Source organism: Carcharhinus amblyrhynchos, chromosome 12 (assembly GCF_965287045.1).
Source record: "Carcharhinus amblyrhynchos chromosome 12, sCarAmb.v2.hapA, whole genome shotgun sequence".
NCBI lineage: Eukaryota > Metazoa > Chordata > Chondrichthyes > Carcharhiniformes > Carcharhinidae > Carcharhinus > Carcharhinus amblyrhynchos.
Window position 1 is genome coordinate 81,350,148 of NC_137335.1, and position 27,925 is coordinate 81,378,072.

At 47.3% G+C, this 27,925-nt stretch overlaps 1 protein-coding gene across 1 annotated transcript; it reads right to left on the bottom strand.

Annotated features, from left to right (window-relative positions):
• Positions 1 to 434: 434 nt before the first annotated feature.
• Positions 435 to 27,925, bottom strand: perp (p53 apoptosis effector related to pmp22). The gene is made up of 3 exons (XM_080199860.1): positions 27,570 to 27,925; positions 4,690 to 4,827; positions 435 to 888 (listed from the first exon to the last, which is right to left on the bottom strand). The coding sequence occupies exons 1-3, from the start codon at positions 27,763 to 27,765 to the stop codon at positions 680 to 682; spliced, it is 543 nt and encodes a 180-aa protein (XP_080055986.1). The 5' UTR covers positions 27,766 to 27,925; the 3' UTR covers positions 435 to 679.

Consider the following 27,925-nt stretch of genomic DNA (forward strand, 5'->3'; position numbering starts at 1 on the left):
ACATTTTCTTCCAAACTGAAAGAGGAATAGATGTTTTTGGTCAAAGATAAGGAGTATAAAAAAGGAATAGAACTGGGAGAGCCACATCTTCCTATATATATGGTCCTTGCAAAAAAAAATTGCTGTACTTTCCCAACTGAAACAATTCCTGTCTTTTCTCATTCTGTCCTTCGGACACAACATTAAACTCCAACAGTCTACATTCTTCCAATCTCTCGTGTTACCTGCAATTGCCAGAATCCATTTTGACCTCACCCAGACCATAATTTAAATTATTAAAAGGAGTTGATGCCAGCGAGGGAGGGGAAAGAGTTGCAACGTCAACCTTTAGAACGAGGCGCTGGCTATAAATTGCTTTTGATGAGGACCTCGAGTCTAAGAGGTGGCCCCCTACCTCATCTTTCTGACTAGAACCCCCCCCAACCCACCCCCGCCAATCTTACTGTTCCTCCCCGACACCCACCAAGACTAGTTAAAGGCTAAACCTTCTCAAAACTACTTAAACATAAAAAACGCGAGCATTTGTCAGATCCAGCATTGTGTGTGCTTAATAAAACGTGCATGTGCTCAAAAATAAGGATTGCATTCTCCTCCTGGCATATTGAATTGTACACGTGCGCAGGGCACCAGGGTCAAGCAGAGTTAACCGGAGTCCAAATCGATCTTCCCGGACGGACGCTCATCCGTAGATGTAGATGGGCTTGGCCTGGCCGTAGAGTTCGTCCTCGTACTTGGGGAGGCAGCAGAAGAAGACGCCACAGCCGATCATCAGGATGGTGGCCCCCCACCCGAAGCCGTAACTCCAGCTGTACTCGTAGTCGCCATTTTGGATCAGGGTCTCGGTGAACTTGACCGGGTAAATTATGAGGGCGATGACCTGGAACAGGACTGCGGAGAGGAGGAAGAGGAATGGTCATCCCAAAAAAAACGTGCTCGTAGGCTGATTGGTGTAACAAATTGTCCCTAAATTAGTCTTCCCCAATAGGTGTAGACAAAGGTCATGGGTAGAGGAGAACACTCAATGTTAAAGTGGCGGCATGGGCTCGTTGGGCCGAAGGGCCTGTTTCCTGTGCTGTGCTGTTCTTTGTTAATATGTGGAGCTGGGGGAGGGGGGGGGCTGGTGGGTGGTGGGTGGGGGTGTTAATCACTTGCAAGCAAGAACGCAGATGGACTTTATTGGAGGAAGCCTTTCTTAGTTGTGCAATTAAAAACATGCGGCGACACGGTGGCACAGTGGGTTAGCACTGCTGCCTCACAGCGCCAGGGACCCCGGTTCGATTCCCGGCCTCAGGTCCGTGTGCTATCTGCGCGTCCCCACCCGTGTCTGCGTGGGTTCCCTCCGGGTTGCTCCTGTTTCCTCCCACAGCCCAAAGACGCGCGGGTTAGGTTGCTAAATTGCCCCTTAGTGTCAGGGGGACTAGCAGGGTAAGTATTTGGGGCTTGGGTGGGATTGTTGTCGGAGCAGAGGGAGGAGATAATATGGGTGGAATTTTCTGGCCATTCCTACCTCTGGGATCTCCCGGTCCCACCAACAGCGTCCCCCCGCCATGGGCTGTCTGATGGTGGAGGGTGTGACCAACGGGAAATCCTGTTGCCAGCAGTGGGAACTAAAGCACTTCATCACTGGAACAACCCTAGCATTATGTCTGTTGGGGGCCAATTGATGGAGATAGTTTCCTATGATTAGTGACCAACTCAATGATATGTAGTATAATGTGTCTACCAGGAAGGGAGAGGGACAGCATGGATAACACTGTTGCTTCACAGCTCCAGGGACATGGGTTTGATTCCCGGCTTGGGTCACCGGCGATGCAGAGTTTGTACATTCTCCTCGTGTCTGCATGGGTTTCCTCTGGGTGCTCCGGTTTCCTCTCACACTCCAAAGATGTGCGGGTTAGGTTGATTGGGTATTTTTTTTTATTAATTTGTGGGACACGGACTAGCCAGCATCTCCCGATACAAGGCAAGAACGTGGCCACAAATTCACTCCATCGCAGTGAATGGTTTAAACTGACCTCAACTGAACCTGATTTTTATGCCTTTTTCTTCTTTTTTTATTTCATTCGTGGGACATGGGTGTCGCCAGCTGGGCCAGCATTTATTGCCCATCCCTAGTTGCCCTTGGAGGGTAGTTAAGAGTCAACCATGTTGCTGTGGCTCTGGAGTCACATGTAGGCCAGACCAGGTAAGGACGGCAGATTTCCTTCCCTAAAGGACATTAGTGAACCAGATGGGTTTTTCCGAAAATGGACGATGGTTTCATGGTCATCAGTAGATTCTTAATTCCAGTTTTTTTACTGCATTCAAATTCCACCATCTGCCGTGATGGGATTCGAACCAGGGTCCCCAGAACATGGGGCATGTTTCTGGATTAGTCGTCTAGTGATAATACCACTAGGCCAACCGCATAAATATGTCGTACAACAGGTACAATGGGTGGGAGTTCAAGTTTATTTTATTCATGTTACAAGTAAGCTTACATTAACACTGCAATGAAGTTACTGTGACTAGTCGCCACGTTCCAGTGACTGTTCGGGTACACTGAGGGAGAATTTAGCATGGCCAATGCACCTAACCAGCACATCTTTCAGGCTGTAGGATGAAGCCAGAGCGCCCAGAGAGAACCCACGCAGATATGGGGAGAACATGCAAACTCCGCACCAACTGTGACCCAATCCGGGAATTGAACCGGGTCCCCAGCGCTGTGAGGCAGCAGTGTGGGCCACAGGATCTTGCGGTCCTGCTGATGGCAACCCTCCACCATTGGGGAGCTCCATCGACAGCGGAGGGAGCAGAAAATTCAGCCACCAGCCAATTCCCTGCGCCAGCCAGGGAGGCTCCCCTGCACCACCACAAAATACACTGTGGGTAATGAGGGTGGTACCAGCCTATTGGGTATCTTGATGGCACAGTGGTTAGCATTGCTGCCTCACAGCTCCAGAGACCCGGGTTCAATTCCCGGCTTGGGTCACTGTCTGTGTGAAGTCTGCATGTTCTCCCCGTGTCTGCGTGGGTTTCCTCCGGGTGCTCTGGTTTCCTCCCACGGTCCAAAGATGTGTGGGTTAGGTGCATTGGCCATGCTAAACTGCCCTTTACTATCAGGGGGGCTAGCTAGGTAAGTGCATGTGGTTATGGGGATAGGGCCTGCTGGGATTGTGGTCAGTACAGACTCGATGGGCCAAATAGCCTCCTTCTGCTCTGTAGGCTTCTATAATGTCAGATATATTGGGGCTGGTTTTCTCATCTCCTCTCTGCCCTGCTGAGAGGCAGGAACCGCAGCCGGAGCGACTGTTTCAACAAAACAGCCAAACCCTCCCCCGACATCTCAACAAAAAAAAACGTCTTTATTGGGCTGTTCCCCTGGGAGACTTCAGCAGACTTTTTTCTAATTTGGTCACAGGGTGTGGACCTGGAGCAGCATCTACTGCCCATCTCTAATTACTCCGGAGGCGGTGATGGGGAGCTGCCTTCTTCAACCGCTGCAGTCAATGTGGTGTAGGTACACCCACAGCGCTGTTAGAGGGGGGAGCTCCAGGATTTTGACCCAGTAATGACCAAGGAACGGCTGATGTACTTGGTGGATGCTGGGACAGTCAGTGGATTTAAGGAGGGGTTAGAAGGGTTTTTAATTGGTAACGGGTGGAAGGGTGACTGGGAGAAGGCAGGGAGACGGGGATGAGGAGCATATCAGCCATGATCGAATGGCGGAGTGGGCTCGATGGACCGAATGCTCGTATCAACTTATAAGTCTGGGCGGTGAGTGACTTGGAGGGGAACTCCCAGGTGGTGGCGTTCCCCATGCTGCTGCTATTCTTGTCCTTCTAGATGTGAGTGGGGTTACAGATTGGAAGGTGCTGTTGGAAGGGGCTTGATACACTCTTGAAGGAGGCTGCAGCGACCTCAGGGCAACGTGTAGCAGGAGCTGACTGGGGGAAATCCACCCCATCTCTTTCAGGTCCAAGGAGAAGGAATGTCTTCACTCAGGATTATGGGATTTTCTCGGGGGCTGCAGAGGGATTTGGAGGAAGCAAGACAAAGTGGAGTCATGGTGGAAGATCAGATACCGAAAAGCTTGGAAGGTTCAAGGCACTGCACGGCCTACCCCTGCTCCTTACTTTTACCCGAGAGTCCCCCCGAGGTTGGAAAAATGGCATTGGGGAAGGGAGGGAGGGAGGGAGGATGGGTGGGAGGGGGAGAAGGAGGGAGGAAGGGATGAAGGAGGGAGAGAGAGAGGGAGGGAGGGACAGAGGGAGGGGGGGAGACAGAGAGGGATAGAGGGAGAATGAGAGAGGGAAGGGAGGAATTTAGGGAGGGAGGAATAGAAGAAGGGAGTGGGGGGGAGTGGGGGGGAGTGGGGGGAGAGAGGAAGTTAGGGAATGGGGAGAGAGCGGGAGGGTGAAGAAAGAGAGAGGGAGGGAGGGAAGGAGAGAGGGAGTTAGGGAGGAAAAGAGAGAGGGAGGAAGGTGAGAGAGGGAGGGAGGGAGGAAGGAAGGTGAGAGAGGGAGGGAGGGAGGGAGGGAGGAAGGTGAGAGAGGGAGGGAGGGAGGGAGGGAGGAAGGTGAGAGAGGGAGGGAGGGAGGGAGGGAGGGAGGAAGGTGAGAGAGGGAGGGAGGGAGGGAGGGAGGAAGGTGAGAGAGGGAGGGAGGGAGGGAGACATTTCCCCTTACAGGCATTATAATAAACTCTTACCAGCTACGAAGAGGATAAGTCCAATCACACGCAGGAGGCCCACTTGCTCTTTGCAGAGTGCCAGGAAGGACAGAATGAAGCAAATGATCAACAGGATACAACCGATAATCAATAACGCTGCAGTGGCTTTGGCCCAACCTGTCACATAGCAACAAGAGAACTCGTTCAGTCTCAGATTAATAAAGTAAATCATTCAGCTAAGTTATTCTTTTCGTTTCAAAGTACGAGGGGGGGTTGGTGGTCACAGGTCAATATCGTGTAGTTAGCAATTACAAAGCAGAACCACTGATGTACCTCAGCAGGAAATCAACCACCTCAAACGCCAAACATTGGGACCTCCCTCCCTCGGGTCGAGGCCAAGGGAGTGGGGTAGTGAGGGGAGGGGAATAGAATCGGACCTTCTGATTCTTCCACAGATGAATGTCCAGGTTTGCACATCAAGAATGGTCATTCGGGTGACATGTTTGGAGTCACAGCCTATCAGGGAGAAGAGGTCAGAGGTCAGGGTGGTTTGAGGAAGGTGGGCACAGGATTCCAGACGTTCGAAGCAGAAACAGCCAGCACAGAATCAAGGAAGCAACGATGAACCATTCTAAAGCGCTCATTTTGTGAGTGTTGTACAGAATTCTGGACTCTACAGGAAAAGAGGGGATGAGGGAGGGCGCAGGGAAAGATTTGCAGGACTAGTTCCAGAGACTGAGGGGTTTCAGTTACGTGGAGCAGCTGGGACTGTTCTCCTTGGGGAAGAGAAGGTTGACAGGTGTCCAAAACCCCATGGAGGTCTGGACGGTGCAGATAGAGAGAAACTGTTCCCATTGGCAGGAGGGTCAAGGCGTGGACAACACCAATGTAAGTGTCAATGGCGACATGAGGAAAATCTACTTCACACAGCGAGTGGCGAGGATCTGGAATGCACTGCTTGAGTGTATTGGAGGCAGATTCAATCATGACTTTCAAAATGGTCACTAATGTCCTTTAGGGAAGGAAATCTGCCGTCCTTACCCGGTCTGGCCTACACGTGACTCCAGATCCATCTGCCCCCTGAAATGGCTGAGAAAGCCACTCAGTTTAAGGGCAATTAAGGATGGGCAATAAACACACGGTGACACAGTAGTTAGCACTGCTGCCTCGCAGCGCCAGGGACCCGGGTTCAATTCAGGCCTCGGGTCACTGTGTGGAGTTTGCACATTCTCCCCGTGTCTGTGTGGGTTTCCCCTGGCTGCTCCGGTTTCCTCCCACTCTCCAAAGATGTGCGGGTTAAGTTGATTGGCCATGTTAAATTGACCCTAGTATCAGGGGGACTTGCAAGGTAAGTGTGTGGAGTTACAGGGATAAGGGCTGAGTGGGATTGTGGTTGGTGCAGACTTGATGGGCCAAATGGCCTCCTTCTGCACTGCAGGGTTCAATGATCCTATTCTATGAGATGCTGGCATTGCCAAAGGGGTGAGGCAGGGGAGGAGGACTCACAAGAGCATGCCTGGACAAGAGGGACCCGATTGTCAGTGCTGTGACAATTCAATGGCTTGTTGCACTGTGGCAAACATAGCAATCTGTGCAAAGCAAGCTCCCACAAACTGCAGTGTAATGACAGCCGGATAATCTGGTTAAGTGATGTCAGATGATGGGTCTGAATTCCTTCAACAGTTACCGCCACCCTAGAGGACGGACACTCCTTGCTTTAGCATCTCACCCAAGGGAAAAGGAACAGCTGTTCTAAGGAATTGGTGCAGTGAGTCACTGAGGAAGCAGGCTCTCACTTCGCAATGTGGCGAGATGCCGCAATCCATCTCTCAACCAAATACCTCATAGCTCTGAGTCTATAAACGGCATCTGTCCACAAGCCAAAATAAACGACCATTTGACTGTGCAAATGTCGAGAAAGTTTAGTAACTCAATACCTCACTCTGAGCTAAACTAGAAAGAGTGCAGAAAAGATTTACTAGGATACTACCGGGACTTGATGGTTTGAGTTATAAGGAGAGGCTGGATAGACTGGGACTTTTTTCGTTGCAGTGTAAGAGGCTTAGGGGTGAACTTGTAGAGGTCTATAAAATAATGAGGGGCACAGATCAGCTAGATAGTCAATATCTTTTCCAATATACCAATACCAATATCTTTTCCCAAAGGTAGGGGAGTCTATAACTAGAGGGCACAGGTTTATGTGAGAGGGGAGAGATACAAAAGTGTCCAGAGGGGCAATTTTTTCCACATGGAGGGTGGTGAGTCTCTGGAACAAGCTGCCAGAGGTAGTATTAGAGGCGGGTCCAATTTTGTCTTCTAAAAAGCGTTGAGACAGTTACATGGGTAAAATGGGTATAGAGGGATATGGGCCAAATGCGGGCAATTGGGATTAGCTTAGGGGTTTAAAGAAAGGGGCGGCATGGACAAGTTGGGCCGAAGGGCCTGTTTCCATGCTGTAAACCTCTAATGACTCCGTTCCCCACACAGGACTGGGGAGCAGTCCTCATTATAACTGCTCAGTGAACGGTGGAACTATCTAGACAGCGACGACAGAGAGAGACAGGTGGATAAAAGGGTCCTCCCAGGTTATAGCCGTACATCCCGTTACCGAGTTCCGGAGAGATCTGCCCTTCGCATTCCTCCCTCACTGTGCTGGAATCCACACTCCCTGCACCGTCTCCCGTTCATTCCCAGAGGTCCGTGGAATTCCTCAATTCCTGCCGTCACCACCTCCCAAAATCTTCCTTTGTATCCGAGTTCCTAATTTATCCTATCTGCTCCTGCACCCTGTCTGCCGAGCGTGCAGCTGTCGGAATTACCAGCGCACCCTGCTCGCAAGGAGATTGATGAAGACAATTTGCATTGAGATAGTGCCTCTCATAGCCTCAGGATACTGGGAGACACCGGACAGGTAATGAGGTCCCGTCTGTGAAGTGTAGGCATCATAATTGTAGAATCCCCTACAGTAATGACTTTAATTAGGCAACTGAGGTGGGCCTGTTAGAATATGTACTCACTGATTAAGGGTCAACCAAGGAGCCTCTGGCTTTGAACTTAACCAGGCGTGTCAGTTCCTCTGGCGCTCCTAGTGTAGGCTGCTGACTGAAAACTCTTGGTACGCTGTTGTCAAGACGTGTAAATAAAGGGATTTTGTGAAGGGGCTTCTGCCTCCGTGGACTTTTTACACCTACATTGCACAAGCAGGCTATTCAACCCATCATTTTTGGGATTTCCCTGCTCTTTCCCCCATAGAAATGGGGAGTGGACAGCCCCCTCCCCCCGCCCCAATCTCTCTCCCCTCACTAAATGGTGAGAAAGTCACGGGGTTGGAGGTGGGACGTATGCAGGGCAGGACAGGACTGAGGATTGACAGTCCTGTAGCAGGGCTGTCGAGGGGAATAGCTCAAAGGTACTGGGCCACATTCAGAATAAACCTGCACTGGATGGTCAGGTGTGGCTCAGTGAGTGAGCTCTCACTTTTGAATCTGGGGCGTGAATTTGTGACCTGTTGACGGGGTTGGAGGGTAACCTTTAGGCCGATGCTGTCAGTGCAACGCCCAGGGAGGGTTTTTATTCATTCATGGGACACGGGCGTCGCTGGCTGGCCAGCATTTACTGCCCATCTCTAGTTGCCCAAGGGCAACTAAGAGTCAACCACATTGCCGTGGCTCTGGAGTCACAGACCGGATAAGGACAGCAGATTTCCTTCCCTAAAGGACATTAATGAACCATATGGATTTTTTGCAACAATCAACAATGGTTTCATGGCCATCTTATTCTTAATCTTAATCCCAGATATCTCTTTTTATTGAATTCAAATTCTTAATTCCAGATATCTCTATTTATTGAATTCAAATTCTTAATTCCAGATATCTCTTTTTATTGAATTCAAATTCTTAATCCCAGATATGTCTTTTTATTGAATTCAAATTCTTAATTCCAGATATCTCTTTCTATTGAATTCAAATTCTTAATTCCAGATATCTCTTTCTATTGAATTCAAATTCTTAATTCCAGATATCTCTTTCTACTGAATTCAAATTCTTAATTCCAGATATCTCTTTCTATTGAATTCAAATTCTTAATTCCAGATATCTCTTTCTATTGAATTCAGATTCCACCAACAGCCAAGGTGGGATTTGAACCCGGGTCCCCAGAACATTAGCTGAGCTTCTGGATTAATAGTCTAGCGATAAAACCACTAGGCCATTGCTGCACTGTCAAAGGTTTCATCTCTCACAGACAAAGCAGAGGATCTATCTGCCCTCCCAAGTGGGTTTAAATGATCCCCTGGCGCCATATTGAGTTACTTATCCCCAGTCAATGTCTTATCTCTCAGCCAACAGATTATCCCACCAGTATCGCGCTGGCTGCTAGTGGGATCTGGCTGTGCACAGATCGGCCGCTGCATTTCTTGCCAGAGGGACGCCACTTCGAAAGGCACTTGATTGGCTGTAAAACACTCCGGGATGTACCGAGACCGTGAAAGGCGCTACAGAAATGCATGCGATTTCACACAGGAACCGTGTTAGTAGAAGGTCTGCCTGTGGTAAGGTGATCTCACCCGATCATTGCTAATTACATGGAGTTAAAAGGGTGGCGTTGGCAGTATTAAGGTGTCGTACAAGGTTGCAAGGAATATGAACTGGCTCGCATGACGGCACCCGGCAACTCCCTCTCACAGAGACGCCCAGTAAAACTGAACAATACAACCATTGTCTCTCTCTCTCCCTCTGCGCGATTTAATGACTAACCCACAAGTCATCCTGTACACAGTACACCTCCCCCACCTGGGAACTGAGCCACCGCCATGGGTGTGTTCACTCGATTCTCCGATCACAGAATCCCCACAATGCAGAAGACGGCCATTCTGCCCATCTAGGCTGCACTGACAACAATTCCAGCCCCTCCCCATGCCCTTTCCCTGTAACCCACTGATACCAAGACCTGAATTTTCCCATCCTGTAGTGGGCAGGGGACGGACCATGGCCTCAGCTGGAATTTTTTGGCCTTGGGGCGAGTGTGGTTGGAAATTCCTGGTCTAAAGGGCAACTTAGCGTGGCCAATCAACCCAACCCGTGGGAGGAAACTGGGGCACCCAGAGGAAACCCGCGGGGAGTTCAAACTCCATACGGACAGTGACCCGAGGCCAGAATTGAACCCGCTGTGAGAGAATGGGTTGAGAAATAGACTTGCATTTGTATAGCACCATTCACAGCCACAGGACAACCGCAGTGTTTTACAGCCAATGAAGTACTTTTGACGTGTAGTCACTGCTAACGTATTAAAACAAGGGAGCCAATTTACACACAGCAAGCTCCCACAGACAGCAATAGGGTAAATGACTGGATAATCTTTTCTATTGGGTTGCTGACTGAGGGGGAAGTATTGGCCCAGATACCAGGAAGCCCCTTCGCTTTTTCAGAACAGTGCCGCGGGATCTTTACACCGCCTGAGGGGGCAGATGGGCCCTCGGTTTAACTCCTCATCCAAAAGATGGTGCCCCCAACAGTACAGCGCCCCCTTAGTGTGGAATCGAGTGTCAGCCTAGACCGTCTGCTCCAGTCTCTGGAGTGGGACTTAACCCCATAACAACCTGACTCAATCTCAGAGTAGTCACAGCATAGGAAGGGGAGGCCATTTGGCCTGTCGTTTCTGTACTAGATGGACAATGCCATGTCTTCTCACTCCTGGCCCTGCACTTTCTTACTTTTCAAATGATAATCCAATTCCCTCTTTGATTCAATCTGCCTCCACCACACACTCAGGCAGTGCGTTCCAGATCCTAACCACTGACTAGGAGGCAAAGGTATAGAAGTGGCACAGCGGTTAGCACTGCTACCTCTCAGCGCCAGGAACCTGGGTTCAATTCCAGTCTCGGGTCACTGTGAAATTTGCATGTTCTGCCCGTCTCTGCATGGGTTGCCTCCTGGTGCTCCGGTTTCCTCCCACAGTCCAAAGATACAACAAAGAACAACACAGCACGGGAAACAGGCCCTTCGGCCCAACGAGTCCATGCTGCCATTTTAACATTGTGATTGTCTCATCTACCCATGACCTTTGTCTACACCTATTGGGGAAGGTTGCGGGAAGACCAATTTAGGGACAATTTGTTACACCAATCAGCCTAAGAGCAGGTTTTCGGGGTGTGGGAGGAAGGCTGAGCACCCGGAGAAAACCCACGCAATCACAGGGAGAATGTGCAAGTTAGATAGATTGGCCGCGCTAAATTACCCCCTTAGTGTCCAAAGGTGTGTAGGTTAGGTGGATTGGCCATGGGAAATGCGTGGGGTTACAGGGGTAGGGTGTGGTAGATTGCCTGGGTTGCTGAGTACGTTGAAGGCTGAGATAGACAGATTTATGACCAGTAAGGGAATCAAGGGTTATGAAGATAAGGCAGGAAAGCGGAGTTGACAGTTAGATCAGTTATGATCTCATTGAATAGCGAGGGGGATTGAATATAAAAGTAGGGAGGTCTTGCTGCAGCTGTATAGGGCATTGGTGAGGCCGCAGCTGGAGTACTGTGTGCAGTTTTGGTCGCCGCACCTGCGCAAAGATATTTTGGCCTTGGAGGGAGTGCAGAGGAGGTTTACTAGGCTGATACCGGAGTTGAGGGGGTTGAGCTATGAGGAGAGGCTGAATAAACTGGGCTTGTACTCGTTAGAGTTTAGAAGAATGAGGGGAGATCTCATTGAGACGTATAAGATGATGAATGGGATGGATAGGACAGAGGTGGAGAGACTCTTCCCGCTCAAAAAAGACAGTAGGACTAGGGGGCACAGCCTCAAGATAAAAGGGGGGCGGTTTAGAACGGAGTTGAGGAGGAACTTCTTCACTCAAAGGGTGGTGAATCTCTGGAATTCTCTGCCCGTTGAAGTGGTGGAGGCTGCCTCGCTAAATATTTTTAAGACGCGGGTTGATGGGTTTTTGATAAGAGAGGGGATTAAGGGTTATGGGGAGAGGGCGGGAAAGTGGAACTGAGCAGCGACAGATCAGCCATGATCTTATTGAATGGCGGGGCAGGCTCGAAGGGCTAGATGGCCTACTCCTGCTCCTATTTCTTATGTTCTTATGTTCTTATGAATGGCGGAGCAGACTCAATGGGACAAATGGCCTAATTCTGCTCCTGTGTTTTATGATCTGTGAATTGTGCTTTTTATTCTTTCATGGGTGTCACTGGCAGGACCAGTGTTTGTTACCCATCTCCACTTACCCCTGAACTGAAGGGTTTGCTGGGCCATTTCAGTGAGCAGCTGACAGGTCTACCACATTGCCGTGGGTCTGGAGTCACGTGTAGGCCAGACTGGGTAAAGATGGCAGATTTCTTAAAGGACATTTAGTGAATCAAGTTGGTTTATACAACAATTGATGGCGACTATTATCTCATATTCCGGAGGTTTATTAATTAAATTTAAATTCCCGTGGGAATTTGAACTGATGCCCCAGAACATTAGCCTGGGCCTCAGGATTAATCTATCGGTGTCAATATTGTTACACCATCACCTCTCCTACAGACCTCGCCCTGTCCACTATTCTCCAGAGTGCAAAATAGATCAGATTGTTTAAGTTTAAAGTTTATTTATTAGTAGCACAAGTAGGCTTACATTAACATTGCAACGAAGTTACTGTGAAAATCCCCGAGTCGCCACATTCCGACGCCTGTTCGGGTACACTGAGGGAGAATTTAGCATGGCCAATGCACTTAACCAGCACATCTTTCGGACTATCGGAGGAAACCAGAGCACCCGGAGGAAACCCAAGCAGACACGGGGAGAATGTGCAAACTCCACACAGACAGTAACCCAAGTCGGGAATCGAACCCAGGTCCCTGGCGCTCTGAGGCAGCAGTGCTAACCACTGTGTCACCGGGGCTATTCTGCAGGAGGTTGTATGCAAAGACTAAAAACAGTTTAATTTCCAGTCAGTGTACAGATGAAGCAGAGTGTGGTAGCTGGGGATAGGGGGACAGAACATCACATCATGAATGCGGCCAAGATATTGCAATGTGTGAGTTGTGACAGCGATACTGATTTTATTTGAGGCCAATGATGAATGTGGGGCTAACTGAGTTTAATTGGGAAAGGTGATTACTTTCTGGTGGGAGATAAGGATTATCCCGCCCTGCGTGCCTTGGATCCGTGGGACCTGACCTCTTCTAGAGGCAGAAACCCTTTTGTTGGATAAACCTAATTCCTAAACAATCAGAAGATTCTTGCTGAAGGCTCTTCAAGTTCACGGGGAACAGGGCAATTAAATTTCAGATCGTAAAAAGCTGCTGAATGTCTTCTGAAAATGGGTCAAATAAAAAAACGTCTGTCACTAAAATGGGAACCATGGCAACAAAGGCTCACTTTAGTAAAAGACTGGAAGGAGCCCTTCAATGTGGGAAGAGATGTTTTGCCTACACAATGACAGAGACAGAACAATAGGCAAATAATGTCCCCCGTACATAGAAACTCGAAGCAGGAGTGGGCCATTTGGCCCTTCATGTCTCCCCTGCCTTCATTATAATCATGGCTGATCATCAAATTCAATATTCTGTCTGTGCCTTCCCCCCAGATTCCGTAATCCGTTTCCCCCCACGAGTTACAAATAATTCCCTCCTGAATATGTGAATTGCACACATTCACCACTCTCTGGGTGAAGAAATTTCTCCTCACCTCAGTTCTACCCCTTATCCTCAAACTATGACCCCCTAGTTCTGAAGTCCCCCACCACTTCTTTCTGAATCTACTCTGTTAGAATTTTATAAGTTTCTACGAGACCCCCTCTCACTCTTCTAAACTCCAGTGAATATAATCCTAACCGACTTAGTCTCTCCTCATATGACAGACCTGCCATCCCAGGAATCAGCCTGGTAAATCTTTGCTGTACTCCCTCTATAGCAAGGATGTCCTTCCTCAGATAAGGAGGCCAAAACTGCACACCGTACCCCAGATGTGGCTTCACCAACGCCCTGTACAATTCCAATCCTACACTCACGCACTGTACGAGTCAGTGCTAAAGGGGAGATGTTCCAATGGAAATGGACCCCAGCAAGGAGGAGTGATTTCCAAGGCTACAAAGTGGAGGGGGAAAGTATATCAGTACCCTAAAGATACATTAAATCAGAAACGAATATAGAAAATCTGTTTTCAGTCAGAAAACATCCACAAACACAAAGTGACAGACCGTGAACACGGAATTAATAAGATGACAAGAACAGCACATTGCCTGGACAAGCCTTGGTTAGCTGGTAATTCCCAAAGCCTGCGTGCTTGTGGGATCAGCCAGGATCACATTCCTACACTGTGTGTGTCTTCTCCTCCGTCTGCTGAGACCCGATGAGTGTTTGCTCAACAGGAGAGATACACATTCCCCGAATACTTCCTCCTCCTATGTTGGTGCCTCTCCTCTGCTCTCCAAAGTTGGAGGGGGGGGAAAGAGAATGGCCTGTGCATCTGGGATAAACAGGGTTCTGTTACCGGGCCGGTGTTGGGACACGAGAAATCGGAGTAGGAAGAGATCAGAGGGGCTGCTCCGCCCCTCAATACGATATAGAGGAGGCCATTCAGCCCATTGGGTCAGGTGCTGGCTGCCTGCAACAGCAACTCGGATAATCCCACTCCCTCCTACCGTTTCCACATAACCCACATTTCCCTCTTTAGACTATTATCCAATTCCTTTTCCAAAGCCACAAGTGAACCTGTCCTCACCGCACTCTTGGTCGGTACATTCCAGATCCTAACCACTTGCTGGTGCAGTAGCACTTCCTCTGACGTCACCTTTGCTTATGTTTGCCTGAGCATATTGCTGCTACCTACAGCTAAAACTCCCTGAAAAGTTTCACCCACCCCAGCTCGAGACTTAACCTTTTCTGCTGATAAAAGGAGCTTTTCATTCCGAGTGCACAAAGACTGATCTTTTCCTCTATTCTGGCAAAATCCCAGGGACATTCAGAATTAAAAGCCGTGGGGGGAAACATCAACATAAAGCTACCGGACTAACTCGAAAAGAGAGACAGGCAAACAATACAGCGAGGGCGGGCAGTTTGTACTTTAAATACTGCAGCAAAACAGAACCTGTAATCAGATTCCAGTCTGACTCACTCTGACCTGCATTGTGGCTAGGGACTGTCTCCAAAACTCACCAGATTACTCTAAACGTACAACTATGTGTTTCTGGCTTTGGTCCACGTTTAGATCGCGAGGAAAAGGAGCAGGACTAGGCCATTCAGCCCCTCGAGCCTGCTCCTCTGATTAATAAAACCCTAGCAAGAAGCCTCGCAACATCCAGTTAAAGTCCAACGGGTTGATTTGGAAGCACGAGCTTTCGGAGCACTGCCCCTTCAACGGGTGAAGGAGCAGCGCTCCAAAAGCTCGTGATTCCAAATAAACCTGTTGGACTTCAACCTGGTGTTGTGAGACTTCTTACTGTGCCCACCCCAGTCCAATGCTGGCATCTCCACATCATAATGAGATTGTGGCTGATATTATTATGGTCTTAACCCCACTTTCCTGTCCGACTATCCCCCTCCCATGACCCTTCACTCCCTGGTTAAGCAAAACACTATCTGATTTGGCCTTGAATATGTTCAATGACCCAGGCCCACTGCTCTCTGGGGAAGAGAATTCAGAAGGCGAATGACCATCTGACAGAAGTTGTTCCCCCTCATCTCCATCTTAAATGGGAGACCCCTTATTTTCAAACCCCTAATTCTAGATTCTCCCTTAGGGAAACATCCTCTCAAGCCCCCTCAGGATATATGGTTCAATAAGATCACATCAGGTTCTTCTAAAGTCCAATGGGTGAAGGCCCAACCTGCTCAACCTTTCCCCATAAGACAATCTTTTCATCCAATCTAGTGAACCTTCTCTGAACTGCTTCCAGTGCAAGTACATCCCTCCTTAGGTCAGGAAGTCAGTATTCCAGGTAATAGAGTCACCATTGCCCTGTACAAATCTAGCAAAAACGCCCAGTTTTTATGGTCCATCCCACCCTTGCAATATTCCATTTGCTTTCCTAACTACTCGCTGTACCTGCATGCTAACTTTTGTGACTCATGCACAAGGACACCCAGATCCTTCTGTACTGTAGTCAACTTGAGTCAGTGGGCAAGATTTTCCAATCTTTGCCTAAAGTCAATTGACCTTTTTCTGGTCAAGTTTTCTGTCCCACCTGTTCCAATTCCCGCAGTGAGTGAGACCACCACAAGGTCCCGCCCAAGCGTTTGGGAGTCTGAACTGCAAGAACCCAGTTCCCGACTGGGTGCCTTGGACAATAGTTACCCTGCAGTCAGCAATGCTGTGAACAGATTACCTGGTCTTTCGCACATTGCTGCTTGCGGGATCTTGCTGTGCATAAACCTGGCTGCCATTTTTCCTTCAATACAATAGCAACTGCACTTTGAAAAAAAAAATGCCCTTCAATGGCCATTGAGAGCTTTGGGGCTTAAGTTCATACAGGGGCCAGAGCGCATGGTCAGTAAAAGCTTGGACATACAGTAGGTTATCATTCCCTCCGAATGTAAGGGGATGTGAAAGGTGCTATACGAATGCAAGTTTTTTCTACTGAAGGATACTAACGCAAATCCCACGTGACGTCACTTGTGATGAGTTTACAGGGTTTAAAGTTTTATTACAACTTAGATAACATCAACAACGTACAAACTGACAGGAAGTAAACATTTACAGGAAGGAGATGTCACGTGCCAGTATTTAATATATTACTGCACGAGAAAGATAATGTACATAAATAGAACAGTGTGCAGGCTCCTGAATATATTTTCCACTTGCGCAGAACTTGCCTAACGTCATAGAATAGAATCCCGCAGGGCAGAAAGAGGCCCTTCAGCCCATCGAGTCTGCACTGAACACAATCCACCCCCCAGGCCCTAACCCCATATCCCTACATATTATACCCACTAATCCCTCTAACCTATGCATCCCTGGACACTAAGGGGCAATTTTAGCATGGCCAATCAACCTAACATCTTTGGACTGTGGGAGGAAACCAGAGGAAACCCACGCAGACACGAGGAGAATGTGCAAACTCCACACAGACATTGACCCGAGCCGGGAATCGAACTCAGGACGCTGGAGCTGTGAAGCAGCAGTGCTAACCACTGGGCTACCGTGCCGCCCTCATCAGAATATCGACAATGTAAAGAGTAGTTCAAAAGCCGTGAGATGGAAGCTGGCCTACTCTATTCTGACGGATAGCAATTCCACCCATTCACCACAACCCACAAGTCGTAATTGTCTCCAAAAATACTTCTAACCAGTTCACGAATCCAACTTTTCCTGGCCGCCTCTCTATATTACCTCGGTTTTCCGAGTCCTTAACTTGCATTACAAGGTGTCTGCACCCCAGGTAACGCGGTGTCAGGTGTGGCTCAGTGGGTAGCACTCCCCCCTCTGAGGCAGGGAATCGTGGTTACATAATCCCAGTCTGGAGACGGGAGCGCAGAGGCTGACAATCCATGTTGGTACTGAGGGAGTGCCGTACAGTCAGAGGTGCTGCCTTTCTGATGAAGCACTAAATTTGAGGCCTTGTCTGTCCTCTCAGTTGGGTGTAAAAGATCCCGTGGCGCTATCTTGAAGACAAGTGTGAAAATTATCACTGATCTCCCAGCTGATAATTATCCCTTGGGCAGTATCACAACAGATGATCCGATAATGATCACTTTGCTGTGGGAACTTACTATCAACAAATTGGCTGTTCTGATTTTTGATGTTATCTATCTATTTAGAAACACAAACAGGTCAGAGATGATCTTACTGAATGGTGCAGCCAGCTTGAGGGGCTAACTGATCTAGCCCCGCTCCTATTTCGTATCTTTGTATATATTACAACACGGTGGCACAGTGGTTAGCACTGCTGCCTTACAGCGCCAGGAACCTGCCGGGGAGGTAGTGGAAGGAGATACGATAGTGATTTTTAAGGGGCGTCTTGACAAATACATGAATAGGATAGGAATAGAGGGGTATGGTCCCCAAAAGGATAGGGGGGGTTGGAGTTCAGATGGGAAGCATGGTCGGTGCAGGCTTGGAGGGCCGAAGGGCCTGTTCTGTGCTGTAATTTTCTTTGTTCTTTGCACTTCAATTAGGTCCTGCTGAAGTTTCCATTTTCTCAAAGAAAACAGACCTTTCCTGACAGTTTGAGTTCTCAACATCCTGAACCATCTTTGTCACACTGCTTTAATCCTCTCACAATCTCCATGCTGAGTTTTTATTCTCTGTTTCACTCACAGGATTAGCGTGGAGTCAGTGACGTCACACCACCAAAACATTTGATCCATTAGGGCCAATACGTGCTCTAATTCCACTGAACCACTCACTCCCACAGGGCTTTATATACATTTTGTAATGAGTCACTGATTCCTTTCACAAGAGTGGGGTTCAACAATAACAAACATTCATATAGCACCTTCATCATCAACTGAAACATCTCAAAGTACTTCACAGGAGGGTTGTCCAACTGAATACAAATGGAGATGATGGGACAGGCTACTAAAAGCTTGGTCAAAGAGTTTGCGTTCTAAGGAGCATCTTCTAGGATTGTGACCCTTCAAGGATGTAGCAACGGTTTGTGGCAGAGAATTCCACGTTCCAACCAGAAGATGTTCCCAATTTCTCCATTAATCACTCATGCAAGGGTCATAAATTTTGCACCGTCTCACCATGCAGTGGAATCAATCTGTCACGCTCTCACGACCCTCGAATCGTAGAGTTCTCGGTTTACTTTATCTTCTCGTGTTTCTCTTCCTAACCATAACTCCTCACTCCCGCCAAATGATTCAACGCTTCACTCTGCCAATCCCTTTATATCCTTCCTGTGAGCATTACCCAGAGCAGTCCTCACTACCACCCAAGTGTGGTCCAACTAAGGAACTGCTACAAATTCAGTGTTCCCTCATGTGCGGGGTCCACGGTAGAATCTGCAATGGTGCAGCACCAAAACAGGGCCACATGTTGGATTTTTTGACCCAAGATAACTATCACCTGTCTTAATATCTCCTTCAGTAGCCTGGTTATCTTTCTGTGGAGGGCCTTGGGACCTTTCCCTACATTAAGGTGCTATAGAAATGCAAGTTGTTTCAGATATGTGATCTGCCTTTGTAAGACCTTACAAAGATACAGGATACAGAAGCAGGATACAGGAGCAGAATTAGGCCATTCAGCCCATCAAGTCTGCTCTGCCTTTTGATTATAGCTGATATGTTTCTTAACCCCATTCTCCTGCCTTTATAAAAGCTTTATAAACTTGCACAAGCATCTTTTATGACCTGTGCACACCAATGTCCCTCTGCCAATCCATTGCTAATCTTGCCCTCACCTTGCCCCAGTTTTACATGGAAGTTACAGCACAAAACCATTTGGTGGTTAATATCTAGGCGAGCCTTCTAGCATCGAACCCTGTCAATATAAAATCAAATCCTTTCCACCTCATATCAGCTTCTCCACAAACACACCCATGTTATTGGCCTCCAGCACTCCCTGTGATAGCGAGTTCTACATTCTAACCATTCTTTGTTAAAGAGGTTTCTCTCAAATTCCCAATCGGATTTATTAGTGAGATATGGAGGGAGGAGAGGGTGCAGCGAGGGAGAAATAGAGAGATATACTCACAACCCAATTCCGCCCTAGTCAAACATCGACACCTGTGCTCTCTATAGGGGTCACACGGAGGTAGGGCGCAAGAAATGGGAGCAGGAATAGGCCATTCAATCCCTCGGGCCTGCTCCACCATTGAGTAAGAGCACGGCAGATCTAATCTTGGCCTCAATTCCACTTTCCTGCTCATACCCCAAACCCTCGAGTCCCCAAGGGTACAAAAATCTGTCTCACTCAGCCTTGGTTCAATGCCCCAGTGTCCACAGCTCTGAGGCAGAGGGTTACAAAGATTAATGACTCTCGGAGAGAAGACATTGTTCCTCAACGCCATGCCAAACTATCCCCGGGTTATAGATTCCCTCACGATGGGAAGTATCCTTAAAGTATTTAACCTCTCAAGTCCACTCAGAATTTAGTACATTTCCATGAGGTCATTAGCTGAGAGAATCTGCTTTGAATGCCAAGACACAGCTGGGATTTTTGCTCGATCCACACCGGAAAATCCCGCCCAAAGTGAACAAACGTTTCCACTGTCTGTCCCTCACCCACTCCCAATTCCGTGGAAGGGGTGGTAGAATTCCAGCAATCCAGTCTCAGACAAGGAGACCAAAACTGTGTGCAGAACTCTGGGTGTAGTCTCACAACCACCCTGCATAAGGCGTCAGTTTAGCTCAGTTGGCTGGACAGCTGGTTAGTGATGCAGAGTGACACCAACAGCATGGGTTCAATTCCTGTACCGGCAGAGGTTATTCATGAAGGCCCCACCTTCTCAACCTTGCCTGAGGTGTGGTGATCTTCAGGTTAAATCATAGAAACCCTACAGCGCAGGAGGAGGCCATTCGGCCCATTGAGTCTGCACCGACAACAATCCCACCCAGGCCCTCTTCCCGTAACGCCACACATTTACCCAGCTAATCCCTCTAAACTACACATTCCAGGATACTAATGGGCAATTTAGCATGGTCAATCAACTTAACCTGCACATCTTTGCGAGTGTGGGATGAAACTGGAGCACCCAGATGAAACCCACACAGATACAGGGAGAATGTGCAGGCGCCAACAGAATTCCCGAGCCGTGGATTGAAGCCAGGTCCCTGGAGCTGTGAAGCAGCAGTGCTAATCACCATGCCACCCTGCCACTCAAATCACCACCAGGTCAACTCTCCCCTATGGGGGGGACCAGTCAATGGTCATCTGGGACTATGGTATCTTTACTATAAGGGGTAGTAAGAACTCTCTACTTTTACATTCCACCAGCCACACCCCTGTAGTAAAAGCCAACATCTCCTATACACCTTCCTGTTAGCTCACTGTACCTGCTCACTAACCTCTCGCATTTTACGTACAACGGCCCCCAGAGTTGGGATCCCTAAACCAAATGCAAACCGAAATCCAAATTTGTATCACGAGTGCTTGGGGAAAGACAGGGTTCAAACCCAACTTGGTGACATTTCTGAAAAAATCACGGACCTCAAAATGAAGGATTTAACAAGGGAGCACTTTGTGGGCATTGGCCCCACTGATAAATCTGTGGGCACCGTTTTGTTTCGGTGCCCACTAACATGCCCCTTAGATATGTTAATGAGGGTTCTAGAGCCAAATGAACAGAATAGGAAATCTGTAACCAACCTCACGCCATCACTGACATGAGAATTTCCAGCCCCATTGAGATGGAATCTGCCACAGGAGGTCTGGTAGTCTGTCTTTCAGTGGAATCGGACAATCCTGCTGGCAGGCGGGGGCCAGCAAGCCCCATCCTGCGAATTTAGTGTGGTGACTAGTTGGCAGGTGATGGCCTAGTGGTATTACCGCTAGACTATTAATCCAGGAACTCAGCTAATGTTCTGGGGACCCGGGTTCGAATCCTACCACGGCAGATAGTGGAATTTGAATTCAATAAAAAAAAGTTTGGAATGACCATGAAACCATTGTCAGAAAAACCCATCTTTTTCCTTTAGGGAAGGAAATCTGCTGTCCTTACCTGGTCTGGCCTACATGTGACTCCAGAGCCACAGTGATGTGGCTGATTCTCAACTGCCCTCCAAGAGTAACTAGGGATGGGCAATAAATGCTGGCCAGCTAGTGATGCCCATGTCCCACGAGTGAATAATAAAAAAAATCAAGACAGAAAAATCAGGTTCAATTGAGGTCAATTTAAACCATTCTCTACAATGGAGAATAGTTTGTTGAATTTGTGGGCTGCACTGCTGGAGGTGCCATCTTTGTGAAGAGCTGGGCCTGTCAGAGATAGACACTCACCAACTATGGTTCAATGGACACAATAATGTGGATATGCCGGCGTTGGACTGGGGTAAACACAGTAAAAAGTCTGACAACACCAGGTTTTAGTCCAACTAAAACCTGGTGTTGTCAGACTTTTTACTGTGTTTACCCCAGTCCAACGCTGGCATATCCACATCATGACTACTATCGACACCGCAAACTGCTGGATCCAAGTGGAGAGGATCTCCAAGAAGATTGCGCATATCGACACAGACTTCAATGGACACCGGTCAGACTGACACATGACTCACGGTTGTTTGAGGTCGTTACAAATGAATAGCGATCTCTTGAAGGCAGGAAAGGCTCTTACCCCTCCCAACATAGTGAATTCAACACAACATTGAAACATTCCTGCCACGTTAGTCGGCCGCAAATATTTATCATCTGAGATTAGCTATTCTACAATTAAACCCAGACCCAAAACAGAATGAACTCAGGCCTTCGCCTATCTGTGGAACTCAACACCATTTATCAGGCAGTGTTAATAATTAAGACCATAAGACAAAGGAACAGATTTTGGCCATTCAGCCTGCTCCGCCATTCGATTTGATACTTTTCTCAACCCCATTCTCCCATCTTTTCCACATAATCTTTGGTCTCCTTACCAATCAAGAACCTATCTAGCTCTGTTTTAAATGCACTCAATGACTTGGCCTCCACAATGAATTCCAGAGATTCACCACCTTCTGGCTGAAGAAATTCCTCTTTACCTTGGTTCTAAGTTAATATAGTCAAGGAAGAACATAAGAAATAGGAGCAGGGGTAGGCCATCTAGCCCTTCGAGCCTGCCCCGCCATTCAATAAGATCATGGCTGATCTGAAGTGGATCAGTTCCACTTTCCCGCTTTCTCCCCATAACCCTTAATTCCCTTATCTATCAGAAAGCTATCTACCCGTGACTTAAACATATTCAACGAGGTAGCCTCCACCACTTCAGTGGGCAGAGAATTCCAGAGATTCACCACCATTTGAGTGAAGAAGTTCCTCCTCAACTCTGTTCTAAACTGCACCCCCTCTCCTTATTTTGAGGCTGTGCCCTATAGTTCTGGTTTCTCTTCTAAGTGGAAATTGATGGGAGGAATTGATGAATATTGCAATGAAAAAATAGTGCTTGTACAAAGGGCCAAATGGCCATGTCCTGTCCCATTATGGGTGGCACAATGGTGGCACAGTGATTAGCCTCACAGCGCCAGGGGCCTGGGTTCAATTCCAGCCTCAGGTCACTGTCTGTGCGGAGTTTGCACATTCCCTCCATGTCTGCGTGGGTTTCCTCCGGGTGCTCCAGTTTCCTCCCACAGTCCAAAGATGTGCAGCTTAGGTTGATTGGCCATGCTGAATTGACTTAGTGTTAGGATTAGCAGGGTAAATGCATGGGGTTATGGGATTATGGACTAGGTGGGATTATGGTCGGTGCAGACTCGATGGGCCGAATGGCCCCCTTCTGCACCGTAGGGATTCCATGATTCTAACTGATCTTGCTGCTCCACTTTGTTAGTTACCCTGCTAGAATTGCAATTTTTTAAAAAAAGAATGAACTTTTTTCACAGTTGCCAAGTGAAAGTCCACATTTCCACTTTGGTTGCATGTTGTATCCAGTTCCGCACACTGCCCAATCATTGAGGAACAGATACAGTGAACGTGGTCGTCAGCCTCACAGGTGCTGACAACAACAGATGCACGAGCCCAGGAAATGAGACAAAGTGAGAGAAAGAACTTGCATTCCTATGGCACCTAACTAGTCAGAATGTGCAGTCCTGAAGCACGCTCACTGTCAAACTGTAGGAAGCATCGCAGCTGAATGGGTTTTAAACATAAAACTCCAGAAGGCAACTTCTTTCAAGTTTTTTTGAAAAGACAAGGCAAATTATTTTCCCCTATATGACAATAAGTTGCCCCAAAATGCACCACAACTTTGAATCTGGTTGCTGGGTCCACAGATAACTTATCTAGCACTGCTTTTTCTCTCTTTTTAGTGTTTAGTTCCATTTTTGTCTTCCATCCCTCTCTATTTCTACTCTTTGTCCATCTCTCACAGCTAGGACCTCATTATCCAACCTTTCATCATTCTTATAGGTGCGAGTTTTGAGAATTGTCAAAAGGTTTCAAAAGCTGGCTAAAGTGAAATTGGAATAACTTGCACTGTGTTGCATTTGGTTCCATTTATTCAATATATCAACCTCCCTTTTTACTTTTCCTTAACGTGCTTTTAAAATTTAGATTTTAATTTAAATTTTGCTTCTCTCCAGTGCCACTTGCATTTTCCCCCTCTTCCTTTTCACACTTATCTCTGCTGACTTCAGTCCCTTGCTCCTCCCTATCTCTGCAATCATATTTATCATTAATTACTTCCTTAGTGATAGGCGTACCCTGGAATTCCCTTCCCATATCTCTCTTACATCTTTATGACACTCCATAATGCCTGCCTCTGTGACCAAGCTTTGGATCATCTGGACTAATGTTGCCCTGGAATTAAATGTTGTTCCCTCGTGCTCCAGTCAAGTGCCTTGGGATGTTTTATCACATTGGAGGTGCTATTTAAATTAAATTCTTGTTGCAGACAGGCTCCACTTAACCTAACCGTCAATTCTGTCCAGTACTCTTGGCCCACCCTACCCCAGTAATCGCCTGGCTCCCCACACATTTCTAGGCTGAATCCTTCAATCTCCCTTGTCCTGTCTAAGTCACTCCCAGGTTCACTTCACTTGCTCCCCACCCACATTCAATCCTCTCTGTACTTCCTCCTGTTTACTAAAACCACTTTTCCTTCAACTTTAACGTTATGGGTCAATGGTGGAAGGTTGTTCCTCTGTAACTCCACTGCACAATATAAACACTTGGAGAATGCTAGTGTGAGTCTAAGAATGTATGTTCCGGGCATAGGCAGACCAGTTACTGATTGTACTGACACAGCAGCTGGATCACAACATTAAACATTCAATTGGAAAAGTTAAATAGGAAGAAACACAAACAATTAAACTTGCCATCTGAAAACTGCTATTACATGTTCCTACATAAATTACATTTCTTCCCACCCTGATCTCTTTCTTTCTCCTCAGATTTCTTTTTTCTCTCCCTCTCTCCTTTCTTTTTCACACTCTGTCTGGTCTGCTGTTCCTTTTCCTCTCCTTTGTATACGCCTTCACTCTTTCTGTTCACGTTTCCACATTTATTCTTAAAAAAAGTCACAGAAAAGTTACAGCGCGCGAGGCCATTCAGCCCATCTTGTCTATGCCAGTCCGAGGACATGATGTGGAGATGCCATTGGACTGCAGTAAACACAGTAAGAAGTCTCACAACACCAGGTTAAACTCCAACAGGTTTAGTTGGTGGCAAATAATGGCGTTTGCTACCAAATAAACCTCTTGAACTTTAACCTGGTGTTGTGAGACTTCTTACTGTGTTAAGCCTGAGGACACCCATTGCCCTTTCTAAATCCACCTCCCTGCATCTGGCCCATAACTTACAGCACTTACGGTGTAGATCCAGGTACTTTTAAAAGAGTTTAGGGTTTCTGCCTCGGGTGGTGAATTCCAGACACTCACCTCCCTTTGCATGAAGAAGTTCTTCCTCACATTCCCTCTACACCTACTGCCATTTATCCTGAATCCTTGCGCTAGAATTCACCACCAAGGAAAACAGTTTTTCTCTTAACACACTAAGAAGTCTCACAACACCAGGTTAAAATTCAACAGGTTTATTTGGTAGCAAATGCCATTATTTGGTGTTGTGAGACTTCTTACTGTGTTTACCCCAGTCCAACGGCATCTCCACATCATGTCCTCGGACTGGCATAGACAAGATGGGCTGAGTGGCCTCATGCGCTGTAACTTTTCTGTGATTTTTTTTAAGAATAAATGTGGAAGTGAACAGAAAGAGTGAAGGTGTTTTCAAAGGTGTAATTTTATACACCTCTATCAAGCCACCACTCAACTTTCTTTGGATAAATTGGAGTTAATTTTCTTGGAACAATCTCTCCTTGTAGCTACTCTTTTCTAGTCCTGGCAACATTCTTGCTGATCTTACCCTCCTTTCATTTATATCCCCTCTCTCGCTTTATCTCAATCACTGTTCCTTTTGTGTAGGCATATCTGTGTTTTTCTCACTTTGTCTTCCTTTGTCACATACTGTTTCTAAAAGTGTGCGTCTTCTTTCTCAGATTCTTCTGTTTGTGTTTATATTTCACTCTCTCAACAGTTTCCTCTCTCGCTGCCTTCTTTCATTCTATCTCTGACACACTCTTCACCTGCTTTTCCTTCACCCTTTTCCTGCTTTGTCCGCTCACTGTCTTCTCCCTCGCTCACTTTTTCTTTCACCTCTAGTGCTTTCCGTTTTTCTCAATTATTCTCTCTCACACCTCTTCAGTTTCTAACCACTTTCCCTGACATTCTCACTGTTTCTCTCTCCTTTCTCACTCATTCACTCTCTCCTCCCGCCCACATATTCTTTATTTCTGCTTTGTTTTTCATGTTTCTGCTTTTTTCCTTCCATTGCTGATGTTTTGATCTATTTCACATTTTCTTTCTGTTCTCCATGTTCATTCTCATTTTTCTCTCATTCCTCTTCTGTCTTTTGCTCTGATTTACTCTCCCTTGCCTTCCATTTACTTCACTCCCTCTCTCTTCCCTCTTTTCCTCACTCCTCCTCACTGCCTGTTTTCACTCTCCCTCTTTTCTCACACTCTTTTGTCTCTGCCTCTTTTTTCTCTTTCACTGCACTGTTTTTCACACTCTCTCTCACTGTTTTCTCTTTCCATTATTTTTCCACTCCTCTCTCTCTCATTCCCTCTATTTTCCTTTTCACTGCTCCTTCTGTTTTTCACACACACTTTCTCTCACTCTGTTTTCTCTCCTTTTTTCTCACTGTTTTCTCTCTCTCTCTCCTCTCTCATTCCCTCTATTTCTCCATCACTCTGTTCTCTTTCCTCTCTCATTCCCTCTATTTCTCACAGTTTTCTCTCTCTCTCCTCTCTCATTCCCTCTATTTCTCACAGTTTTCTCTCTCTCTCCTCTCTCATTCCCTCTATTTCTCACACACTGTTTTCTCTCTCTCTCCTCTCTCATTCCCTCTATTTCTCACACACAGTTTTCTCTCTCTCTCCTCTCTCATTCCCCCTATTTCTCTATCACTCTGTTCTCTTTCCTCTCTCATTCCCTCTATTTCTCACACACAGTTTTCTCTCTCTCTCCTCTCTCATTCCCCCTATTTCTCTATCACTCTGTTCTCTTTCCTCTCTCATTCCCTCTATTTCTCACACAGTTTTCTCTCTCTCCTCTCTCATTCCCTCTATGTCTCACACACTCCGTTTTCTCTCTCTCTCCTCTCTCATTCCCTCTATTTCTCACACACTGTTTTCTCTCTCTCTCCTCTCTCATTCCCTCTATTTCTCACACACTGTTTTCTCTCTCTCCTCTCTCATTCCCTCTATTTCTCACACACTCTGTTTTCTCTCTCTCTCCTCTCTCATTCCCTCTATTTCTCATACACTGTTTTCTCTCTCTCTCCTCTCTCATTCCCTCTATTTCTCACACACTGTTTTCTCTCTCTCTCCTCTCTCATTCCCTCTATTTCTCACACAGTTTTCTCTCTCTCTCCTCTCTCATTCCCTCTTTCTCACACACTCTGTTTTCTCTCTCTCCTCTCTCATTCCCTCTATTTCTCATACACTGTTTTCTCTCTCTCTCCTCTCTCATTCCCTCTATTTCTCACACACTGTTTTCTCTCTCTCTCCTCTCATTCCCTCTATTTCTCACACTGTTTTCTCTCTCTCCCCTCTCTCATTCCCTCTTTCTCACACACTCTGTTTTCTCTCTCTCCTCTCTCATTCCCTCTATTTCTCACACACTCTGTTTTCTCTCTTTCCTCTCTCATTCCCTCTATTTCTCACACAGTTTTCTCTCTCTTTCCTCTCTCATTCCCTCTATTTCTCACATACTCTGTTTTCTCTCTCTCTCTCTCATTCCCTCTATTTCTCACACACTCTCTGTTTCCTCTCTCATTCCCTCTGTTTCTCACACACTCTCTCTCCCCGCTCCCACTCCTTACCGAACTCCATGAGGGATTTTTCTTCCCAGTTGGGCTCCCTGCCCCGGTATTGGTTCCACAGAGAGGCATAGTGATAGCGGGAGTTCACCCAGCCGGAGCTGGCGGCCAGCGCGATGATATCGAAGATAATGGCCAGGAGCAACAGCAAGGGCAGGATCCAGCGGCAGCGGGGGAAGGCGAGCCCGCACTTAAACATGGTCAGGCTGGGGGAGAGAGAGAGACACAGAGACAGAGGCTGCAGCTCCGGGCAGACCCACACACAACACAGAGCAGTGGGAGCCTGTGATCGCTCACACCCAGCACACTGTGATAGTGGAGCTGTGATCACTACCTCTGGCTCATTCCCACTCAGCCCA